Source organism: Equus quagga, chromosome 10 (genome assembly GCF_021613505.1).
Source record: "Equus quagga isolate Etosha38 chromosome 10, UCLA_HA_Equagga_1.0, whole genome shotgun sequence".
NCBI classification, from domain to species: Eukaryota; Metazoa; Chordata; class Mammalia; order Perissodactyla; family Equidae; genus Equus; species Equus quagga.
The window spans coordinates 99,315,756-99,328,021 of NC_060276.1; the positions used below are offsets into that span (position 1 = coordinate 99,315,756).

The following is a 12,266-nucleotide window of genomic DNA, read 5'->3' on the forward strand; positions in this document are numbered from 1 at the left end:
TTATTTCAAAAGTAACATATCAGACTACTACAGCTGTCAAGACTTATTACTTTCATTTATCACGGCACAATAAATTTGGATTGAGTAGAACTGAACACCATCAGTTTAAATAATTATAATACCAGTCTGTATTTGTCTTCACATGCTTTAATTATGGTGCCTATTTGTCCAGAAGCTCTAATTTATGTCTCAGAAGCTTTATTTCAGGCAGTAGAACTATGCTGATCTACATGTCTCTCTTAAGTGGGCAACAAGTACATCATTTTTCATCTAAAACTTGGACTTTGGATACGAATGCTTTTATCCAGAGTGAAAGGGAAGTTTTATGGGTTTTTATACGAGTTTGTCAGAGAAAATATGTCTTGTACAATCCCTATGGTGCAGTAAAACCAAAGTCAATGGCATTATATTTGCTCACGACAACTGACAACTGAAAGAGTAATTGTGGATGGAAAAACCGAGACAACACAGACTTCCCTACCTCTGGAAAGGAAGGTCATATTTGCATCACTTGCACAACTCAGCAACAAACGGTTTTGTAGCATCAACAGTATTCTTTGCCACTTGCAGAATTAGGTATCAAATTTAACACCAGAATCGCTTGTTTCTAGGGTATTGAAATTAAGTATTTCTCTACCCAAGAATGGACAAAAAGAGGCTTCCCAATTTTAGTAAGATGGAGTAGTAACTATTCAGAAAAGGTGTTTTGTTTCAGGAAAATAACAGCTATAAAAATATAGACCTAGACAGCAAATGTTAGAGGCTATTTTTCACTCCATAAAATAATCCTCTCTGGGGTCTCCTTGGATTAAAAATTCAACTAGCATATTTGTTATAAAATGCATTCCATGCACAATATATTTATACACACAGCTCTAGAACATATAAAGTATTAAGGTAGAGTATGTTTCAATAACTAATTATTTTAGCAACACAGTAAATTAAACATACAATTTTCATGACAAGGAGTTTTCCTGTAAAAATATCAATCAGGCTCTCTACATAATGCATGGACATTTTCCCCTCAGCCTACTTGAACTTTAAAATTCTGCAAACTGTAGTATGGTATAATAGGGCAAGGTGTGCTAGTTAAGTTCTAGCATTATATTTTACTTTAGTTAGCCCACAGTTAAATTGGATAAAGTTACATATACAAGCATACCTCAGAGATATTGCAGGTTTGGTTCCAGACCACTGCAATAAAGTGAATATCACAATAGCGGAGTCACATGAATTTTTTGGCTTCCTAGTGCATATAAAAGTTATGTTTACACTATACTGTAGTCTAGTGAGTGTGTAACAGCATTATGTCTAAAAAACAATGTGCATAACTTAAAAGATACTTTATTGCTAATAAATGCTAACCATCATCTGAGTCTTCAGAAATTGTAATCTCTTTGCTGATGGCTGCTGACTGATCAGAGGGATAGGTGCTGAAGGTGGGAGTGGCTGTGGAAATTTCTCAACATAAGACAATGATGAAGTCTGCCACATCTATTGACTCTTCCTTTCACAAAAGATTTCTCTGTAGCATGCAATGCTGTTTGATAGCGTTTTACCCACAGTAGAACTTCTTTCAAATTTGGAGTCAATCCTCTAAAACCCTGCCACTGCTTTTTCAACTAGGTTTATGTAATATTCTAAGTCCTTTGTTGTCATTTCAACAATCTTCATAGCATCTTCACCAGAAGTAGAATCCATCTCAAGAAATCATTTTCTTTGCCCATCCATAAGAAGCAACTCCTTATTCCTTAAAGATTTATCATGATATTGCATCAATTCAGTCACATCTTCAGGCTCCACTTCTAATTCTAGTTCTCTTGCTCTTTCCACTACATCTGCAGTTACTTCCTCCACTGAAGTCTTGAACCCCTCAAAATCATTCATGAGGGTTGGAATCAACTTCTTTCAAACTCTTGTTAATGTTGATATTTTGATCTCTTTCCATGAATCACGAAAGACTTGAAAGTTGAAATGAAACCTTGATTTCATGGGCTACAGAATGGATGTTGTGTTAGCAGGCATGAAAACAACATTCATCTCATTGTACATCTCCATCAGAGCTTGTGGGTGACCAGGTGCATCATCAATGAACTATAATATTTTGAAAGGAATCTTTTTACCTGAGCAGTGGGTCCCAACAGCAGGCTTAAAATACTCAATAAACCATGTTGTCAACAGATGTGCTATCATCTAGGCTTTGTTGTTCCATTTATAGAGCACAGGCAGAGTAGATTTAGCATAATTCTTAAGGTCCTTAGGATTTTTGGAATGGTAAATGAGCATTGGCTTCAACTTAAAGTCACCAGCTGCACTAGCCCCTAACAAGACAGTCAGCCTGTCCTTTGAATCTTTGAAGCCAGGCACTGACTTCTCCTCTCTAGCTATGAAAGTCCTAGATGGCATCTTCTTCCAATATAAGGCTGTTTTGTCTACACTGAAAATCTGTTGTTTAGTGTGGTCACCTTTATTAATTATCTTAGTTAGATCTTCTGGATAACTTGCTTCAGCTTCTACATCAGCACTTGCTGCTTCACCCTGCACTTTTATGTTATAGAGAGGGCTTCTTTCCTTAAACCTCAGAACCAACCTCTGCTAGCTTCAAACTTTTCTTCTGCAGCTTCCTCACCTCTCTCAGCCTTCACAGAACTGAAGAGACGTAGGGCCTTGCTCTGGATTAGGCTTTGGCTTAAGGGAACGTTGTGGCTGCTTTGATCTTCTATCCAGACCACTAAAACTTTCTCCACATCAGCAATAAGGCTGTTGTGCTTTCTTATCACTCCTGGGTTCACTGGAGTAGCTTTTAATTTCCTTCAAGAACTTTTCCTTTGTACTCACAAGTTGGCTGTTTGGCAAAAGAGGCCTAGCTTTTGTCTTATCTCGGCCTGGGACATGCCTTCCTCACTGAGCTTAATCATTTCTAGCTTTTGATTTAAAGTGAGAGATGTGTGACTCTTCCTTTCAGTTGAACACTCAGAGGCCATTGCAGGGTTATTAATTGGCCTAATTTCCATATTGTTGTATTTCAGGGAATTGGTAGGCCCGAGGAGAAGGAGAGAGGCAGGGGAATGGCCCGTCAGTGGAGCAGTCAGAACGTATACAACGTTTATCGATTAAGTTCACTGTCTTATATGGGTACGGTTCGGGGAGTCCCAAAACAATTACAATAGTAACATCAAGATTACTGATCGCAGGGGGCCAGCCCTGTGGCCGAGTGGTTGAGTTCACATGCTCTGCTTTGGCAGCCCAGAGTTTCGCCAGTTTGCATCCTGGGCACAGACATGGCACCACTCATCAAGCCATGCTGAGGTGGCATCCCACATGCTACAACTAGAAGGCCCCACAACTAAAAATACACAACTATGTACTGGGGGGCTTTGGGGAGAAAAAGGAAAAATAAAATCTTAAAAAAAATATTACTGATCGCAGATTACAATAACAAGTATAATAATAAGGAAAAGTTTGAAATATTACAAGAATTACCAAAATCTGACACAGGGACATGAAGTAAGCAAATGCTGCTTGGAAAAACTGCACCAATAAATGCTCGATTGTAGTGTTGCCAGAAATATAATTGTTTTCAGTGTTGCCTTCCATATGTAAAAAAAAAAACAAAATGCAGTATCTGCAAGTGCAATAAAGCAAAGCTCAATAAAACGAGGTATGCCTGTATGTGTGTCTCTTTGCCAGAACAGATGTTTAAAAATTTGAGGTTTCAATATTGTCATCAACCAGTTTCCTCTACATGTTAACATCTGGTAAATCCTTGTTACTCTCTCAGATATGTAAGTGTTTCCTTTTTAACAAACTTAAATGACAGTAAATATTAAAGAAAAATAAGAGCACTATGGGGCAGCTTATTCAGTTCAGTCTCATTATTTTCTCTTGCAAAAAATTTGGAGATGTGTGCCCTTTGTTGTATGTACACCTTATTATCAATTACTATTTATTGACATTCCCTGTGCCCAGAGTGCCAAACAAAATTACTGTGCACTTTATTAAGAAACAGAATCCAGGGGAAGCTCTCAGTTGAACGTTAGGAAAGCAAGAGAAGAAAATGGATAGAGACCTATAGAGTCAATTAGGTTTCTATTTTTCGTCAACCATAGACATTTATTTAAATAGATTAGATTTATTTGAAACCCTCCAAATGTGGATAACCCCCAGAAAAAAGAGAGGCCACTTGTACTCAATGGTTGAAGAGAGAGAAAGAAGTAAGAGGGAGGAGGAAGAAGTGATTATGAATCAAAGGAAAGTGATTTTTCCTTCAAGAACTCTATACTACAAAGATCAATTTATTAATTTTATCAAAGATTAAAAAGTTATTATACTCATCATACATTTCTGGTGAGAGTTTTTACAACTTCTCTTGTAAGAATTCTGAAAATATGTAGCAAGAAACTTTAAAAAAATTATTTCCTTTCATCCAGTGTTTTTCCTTTTAGGAATCTGTCCTCCTGAAATAATTATAAAGTCAGGGAAAATATACAGTAAAGATCATCACTTCATTATTTATGATAATGGAATTTGGAAAAATCAAAATTTACAGCAATGTATATGAAACTATAGGACATTCATATAGATATCATGAAGCCATTAAAACTCTATTTTCTGGGGCCAGCCCAGTGGTGTAGTGAAGTTAGCGTGCTCTGCTTCGGTGGCCTGGGGTTTGCAGGTTTGGATCCCAGGCGTGGACCTACACACTGCTCATCAAGCCATTCTGTGGTGGCAGTGCCCCACATACAAAACAGAGGAAGACTGGCACAGATGTTAGCTCAGGGACAATATCCCTCAAGGAAGAAGAGGAATGTTGGCAACAGATGTTAGCTCAGGGCCAGTCTTCCTTCCACACACACAAAAAATTGTATTTTCTAAGAATATTTAACAGGAGAAGAATGTTTTTACAATGTAAAGTGTAAGAGACAAGAATCTTTTCTGTATTTTCCCCAAATTTCTACCAACTGTATAATTAATTTTTAAAGGAAAAACCAAAATTTAAATAAAGTGATACCCATGCTTAGATGAGTAATTAATGATAATTTTCAGTAAATTCAAAATTGTAAGGTATAATGTCTCACTAGGTGGGATGGATTTCTACTCCTTGAAAGACTAGTAATGATGGAATATACCATCCTCTGTTTTGGAAGGTTCTGAAAAAGGGCTTCTGGCCATAACGAGAAGGACACATCTCTGATTGACATCCTCAGGGCTCAAGCTCAGCAAGACAATGGTGTCTGTCTTTTGATTCCCTTGACTACAGCTGCCTGAAAGAACTAAGTAAGACTCACCTCCTGGATTGACCTTCAGAATTGTACAGTGTGATTTCTGGGCCTTTTGCCCAAGAAAGTGCTGTCCATATATTTGCTGATGCCTGAAAGTTACTTAAAAGGGACAAGGTTCTTTTTATCACATTTAGAAGTAACACAGAGATACCACTTCCAATGTGAATGGTAGGTTAGGATCACATATTGATTGAAATTCAAACCCACCATTTACATATTTTATATGAATTTAGTTACTGTTATATTATTTTTTCCTAAGTAGTTTGACTTTCGCTTTCTACACTGAAACAGTTTAAATGATCGTTATCAGAATTTTTCTAGTTTTGAGAAGATGAAAGAATTAGAAGAAAAGGAAGACATATGGGATGTGGAAGGGGAAAGGTAGGCATGGCCAGCAAATGGCAGAGAAAGGAGAATTTGGAGATGAAGACAAATCCATACATTTTATGATTTTATCTAAGTCATTATTATTGAGTTTTATATATTTTCAGAAAAACTGGAGAACTGATGGATTTACAGTTACCAAGGCCAGATTGGTGTGTGCATAACTTAGCTACGATGTTCAAGTTAGGTCACCAGACATGTATCTACTCAGCTTTGCATAATTTCTGATGATTGTTCTTATAACGTAATTTATGTAGGAGTTATTATCCTTTGTGGTCAACTCTCAATTTAGGACAATGTTGATTCAGATACCTGAGCTCTTGGCCAATGAAACTCTGTTGGAGAGTCTCACCTTCTCATAAGAGTAGGTGCCACTTACAGGCTCCTCATCACTGATCCTGGTCCTCATCACTATTCCCACTCCATGACTCTTCACTCAGTCCCCCTTTTTTAGGATTTTATATCCCATTTTGAGCTTGTTGAAATTGGTAGCGTTTTCAAGTCTGGAAAGGGCAAAAACTAAATCCCCAAGGAGGTGAAAAATCGAAGTACATATTATAGAAAACAAATATATTTTAGGTGTCTTGATTCTTTTTTGTTGTTTGTTTTTAATATTTTTCCTATTTTCACTTATCTTTTGCAATCAGCCATTCACCTACTCCAATACTATTGCATATTGTAGTAACAACATTAGCAAGGTAGTTATTTCAAATCAACTGTTGCTCAAAAATTCAAAGATTAAGGTAAATTTCTCTAACTAGCAAATGACTTTTTCTATACACTAAGAACTGGAATCAGAAAATAAAACAAAACAAAAGTTGTTGAAAAGAATCCAAATCCCAGGTTGACGTCTCCAGTTTACTTGGTGTTTGTTTCATATATAGCATAGCTTTAATGTTGCTTGTAGCCTTCCATCTCAAAATAATGACCACTTCCATGTTATAATACCACTTGCATGTATATGGCATTAATCCAAAGGCCTGGGTTTAGCATCAAAGAAGCATATTAATATCCTGACTTGTATAAACCCTGCATATATGTTCATGCCTCAAAATTAGTAAATATAAGTATTTCCAATATTACAAATTCATTGACTACAATAATTTTACAGATTGCACAGCTATCATCATATTGTTCTGCACTATAAGTTTGGATATACTATTAGTAAAGATTATCACATCTGTAATCTTCATTTTGAAACAGATTTACAATTTTAATCCAACTTCTCACTTCAGGAACAATAATAACACTGGTAACTTAAGGCATGTGCTATTGATTCTTTTTTAGTTGTATACAGTAAATGCAGTTTTACTCTCAAACGGTGAATGCAAGAAAAAATCCTTAACAAATACAAATTATGGTTAAAATCATACTTTTGACACTCTTATATCAAACTACTAAAAACAAAGAATTTTCTACTGAAGTTTATAATATATAAATGTGCACTATATTTCAAATAAAAATAAAAGTGAGAAGAATATAACCGAATGTGCTATATATATTTATAATTAAGAAGGAGGAATTTTACATAATTTGGTAAAACTGAATATAGATAAATTAGACTCAGAAATTATAGACTTTAAGATAAGTATGTTAGAATTCTGATTTGTGGACAACTGGATATTTTTATCAAAGCATATTCTGTCCATGTTCTTATGTCCCAAACCTATTAGTCCTTTAACCAAAAGCCACTTGCTCATATTTTATTAACATATTATCCATAACTTAGCCAGCATAATGTCCATTATATTTGATTAAATAAAAATGATTTTTAACTATAATGGTGACATTTATTTTAATGAATCTGCATCTTCCCCCTCAATTTTCAGAAATTGTATTTTAATGTATTAATGGATGTCAAATAGTTCCATATTGCCTGTTTTAAAACCAATTCCATCCTTATCAAATGACAATATAATAGCATCAGTAAATCCTTCAGTCTGTCTCATTTCCCAATAACTAAATAACACATGAGTTTTTACATCCATATGTCCAGCGTGGTCCTAATGCAGGAAGTCCAGGGGGTGGAATGGGCCATGTTAGCTAGTATTTTCTAATTTTGCTCCCTTGAAATACACATGGGCTTAGCTCAGAATACTACATCAGGTTACAGTCTAGACTTATTGACTGGCAGAATGTATTGAGAAAAGCGTATTCACTAAAATTAAGGAATTACTCACCCAGCTGAGTCTCCTGAATCGTCAGTTTACTTTCCACAGGATACAAAAGCTTGGGTGGCTTATCAGTCAGAGGGGCTGAAAAACAATAATAATAATACAGACTTATAGTTATGCTGCACGGACTGAAGGATAGAATATAGTTTGTTTTCTCAAATATTTTTCATTCTCAGAGTAGTGTGTCAAAGCATTCCACCAAGTAATGACTTACATATTGCAGGTAGTACCTTTAGGCGAGCTGAAAAGCTATTAGATTATAGGAGTCAAACATAATACTTCTAAATTGACAGTCACATGAGGCTGTGGAAGTACAGAATCAGGATTGGTCAGTCCTTAAGAACGTGTGACTATGCTTCACCAGATATTTTCAATTTGCACCTTCTTTTCCTTTTTAAAAGGTACCCTACATTTTCTCTGTGTTAATTAAAGCTACACATGATATATGTATCACAGATTCCAACGATTTTTTTTGCATAATGTACTCACATTCTTCTTAATCCCATTCCTAGTTTCCATACCCTGGATCACATTGCCTCGAAACCCATAACTTAATAATTAGATTAAGTATTTCTTATACACATTTCTATAAATGGGATAGCAATGTGGCATTGAATGAGCACAAACTGCGCATTCAAACATGCATATAAGTATCCAAGATAATATTTTTAAATGATACTTTCCATTTAGTCAAAACCCCTCGTTACTATTATCCATTACATTTTATAGTACTTATTGTTAATTTGCATATATACTCTTGGATTTTTAAGCTTCCATACATTTCTGCTCTGTACTATCATCAATTTATCAATTATCAGCCTACAGATCTAAGAGTTTACTATCAAGCATCTTGAAGACAGGTTTCCCATTGCATACCACAGCATGGGTTGCCAAGTGGTGCCATTTCTGGATCCGGGATCAGAACTGGCGAACCCCAGGCCATGGAAGCGGAACGTGCGCACTTAACCACTGTGCCACTAGGCCGGCCCCTGTTACAGAGTTATTAATATGTCCCAATTGACAGAAATGTTTTGCAGAGTAGAAGCAGAATTTTAAGGACATTTGTTTTGCTTACCAGCTGCCAGTTAGAGAAACATCTAGAAGTCAGCATACATGAAGCTGTGTACAGGATTGATTCTTTACGTATGTTAAGGTTCCCTAACTAATCATGAAGGGATGCAGTCTCTCCCTCTTTTCCCCATTCCATGTACACTTGGGTTATGGAACAGTGAAAAATAGGATCCTGTCTGCCAAAAACAAAAGTGAGAACAGACCAGGGTAATGAGGCCAGTATTCTTGACATTTTCTAATGTTCTTAAAGAGGAGAAAAATGTGAGATAGATATTTAGGATGAGCGTACCTTTCTCTGTTGACTGGTCACTCTTCTAAAATGTAATTTTAGTCCCTAAAATACTATTGAGAATACTCAATACTTCTTGGATATCTATAATCATCTTACCACAAAATCTGTTCTTTCAAAACCATAGACAATTTTCAAAATCTATTTTAAGTAATACCTTCTCTGCTTTGTTTCTTAGAAGCATTATGGTAGAGTAAGAAAGATCGTACACTTAGCCTTCAGGGAGATATGGGCCTAATAATTCCTGACTCTGCCTTGTTGGTTTGGCAAGTTGGAGAAGTTATTTAGTCTCTGAGTCTCAGTCTCCTTATATATAAATGTGACATAAATAGTTTTCCCTTATGGCTTGGTATGAGAATTAAATAGGATAACAGATTAAGTGCCTGGATATAGTACATGGAAAATAGGTCTGTTCTAATGATACCCATCAAAGTTTAGGACAACAGCATTTAGCATTCTATATAGCCCAATAAGAAAAATATTATTGTTTGTGAAATAATGAACTGAATGTTTAGCTAAGGGCTCAAAAGGCATTTAGATCCTGATTTTAAGAATAATTACTATTTCCCCCGCTAGTTTCCACAGCAGGAGAACTGATCTATCTTCAAGAATGCAATTCAACAAAAATATTTTGAAGACTTTTAGATATGCAAGCAATGTACTGGGATTGTGAAGGACTCAAAGGTAAACAAAACACAGCTTTTAACTCTCATAGGGCTTACAATCTAGATAAATAATTATTATATAACTCCATAATTCACTACAAGAGCATTTACGAAGTGCCTACAGATAATAAGTACTATGTTACAAATAAAAACATCAATAAGACATGGAATCATGCATAAGAATGTATGAGATGAGAGCATATATATGATGCATCGTGATGAGTGCTATACTCAGAGGTAATTTCTTTATGACTCTATTTAAATCTACCAACTAAATCTGGTCACAAAATAATATTCACAGATTTATGCAGCTGAAAATAAAACATGCTTTGTGGCAATCCCACCAGCATGCTCCATTTTACAAGGGGTTTTTTGTTTGTTTGTTTGTTTTGTCTGTGACTTTTTTTAACTTAAATGAGTTGACAAACAACTGCCTATTTTCCTAGCAAGTCAAGGGAATGCGGATTACCAATGACTCAGAAGGGGATTTCAGTTCTGCTTTCTTTGGCCTGAAATGTTTTAACATTAGTTTCTAATAGTGGAGCATAGAGCTTGTGAGGGCTATAGAAAGTAGACACAGTCTCATGTTCCTTGGGAGAAAAAAATGAACGTACAGGAGAAAATATCAACATGTACTAGGTGAAGCCATTTGGGGGAAAAGGGCTACTTTATTTTTCACTTATCTCTAATGCACTGGGATTGGCAAAATTTCTCCTTTCTGCTGCAAACAATTATGGTGACTCATGACAGAGTCACAGAGCCTTAGAAGCCTGAGAGAGAGAGGAGTGGCAAGGCAATTGAGCAGAGAAGTGCTGTGAGAGCAGTTTATGAACAAACTAACACCATATACAAGATTACCTTGACCTAAGAGTCATGTCAAAGAGAAAGAGCAAATACTCCCAAGGACGTAACTCTTAACATATCTGTCAAAATGCACGTATTCAGGAAAATCAATCATTTGGCTAGTTTAACATTTTATCGAAATACTTAACATTTTATCCAAATAGTTTGATAAGTGTTGCTTTAAATGCAAATAAAACAAATACGCTCATTCATTTATTCAACGAATATTTTTAAGATATCTCCTCTTTGCCAGGCACTTCTCTAGTTACTAGAGAGTATAATAGTGAGCCAGGCAGACAAAATTCCTGCTCTCATGGAGCTTGCCTTCCAGAGAGGGAGAAGGAAAATATCCATGTAAATGAAGACATGCACAATATAATATCAGGTGGTTATAAGTAATATAAAAAAATAAAGCAGCTAAAGAGAAAGAGGCTAATGCAGGTGCTATTTTAGAGAGGAAGGGCAGGAAAGTTTGCTCTGAAGATCATTTGAAACATATCTCTGTGAAGGGAAGAAACCAGCCATGTGAATACTTGGAAGAAGATTACAGCAGGCAGAGAGAAGAGCAAGTGCAAAGGCCCTGAGATGGGAGTGCACTTAGCATGTTTGAAGACTAGCACAGGTCATCATAGCTATATTGACATAAGGAAAGAGTGGCAATGAGTTCAGAGACAGCCAATTCAGGCAGGGCCTTGTAGAACACGGAAAAGACTTGGGTTTTATTCCAAACATAATAAGAATGCCCTGGAGAATTTTGGAGAGAGCCCCTGGTAGCATTTATATGCCAGAAGTATCACTCTGGCACCTTGGTGCTCAAGTCTGGGAGGATGGACTAGTGTGGAGACAGTAAGACAGAGTGGAGGCAGGAAGCCCAGTAAGGAGGGGATTGAAGCAGTCTACCGAAAGGTGATGGTACATTGGTGCTGGTGGTGTAAATGGGAGGATTTTTTCCTTTAAGTATTTATTTGGTAGGTAGAACTAACAAAATTGACTGAAGGACCTGATGTGGAATGTAAATGAAAATCTAGAAGTTTGGGGGGGTACCCAGTTATGGGCTTAAGCAAATGCACAAATGGCAGTGCCATTTAATGATATGGGGGGGCAGTATAAGAGGGGTAGTTTTATGGGATAGTAGGAATCAAGAGATAAGTTTTTATGAATCAATTCAGTCACCTCCCTGTATCCATAGACACTAGAGAATTTTGCTATTGATCACTGATTTATATTTTGAAAAACTGAGCCACTGATTCACAACTCATCTTCTCTTCTGGTCCCCCAGAGGACTGAGAAAATGGCTTAAAAAGTTTCATATTTCAGGCTAATGCCATAATCATTTATCATGAGATAAACTTTGGCTAACCTCTACTATCTTTTGCTTTAATGTCATACATAATAAAAAAATATATGCCCGAACTTATTCCTGACTAATAGAATCAGGGCCATTCTCAGCTAAGATATTAAGAACAATTCTCCAGTACTCCTTCTGTCCAATGATATGTAGAACATATTCAATTGGCAAATTCAAAATCATGGTGTTTAATTTAGTTTTTCCTTATTT

General features: G+C 36.2%; 1 protein-coding gene across 1 annotated transcript in view; it reads right to left on the reverse strand.

Annotated features, from left to right (window-relative positions):
* Positions 1 to 12,266, reverse strand: part of IL1RAPL1 (interleukin 1 receptor accessory protein like 1) — a 603,506-nt gene that overhangs the window by 276,460 nt on the left and 314,780 nt on the right. The window contains exon 6 of the mRNA XM_046672892.1: positions 7,847 to 7,921. Within this exon, the coding sequence (XP_046528848.1) occupies positions 7,847 to 7,921 (75 nt within the window). The remainder of the gene's footprint in view (positions 1 to 7,846; positions 7,922 to 12,266) is intronic.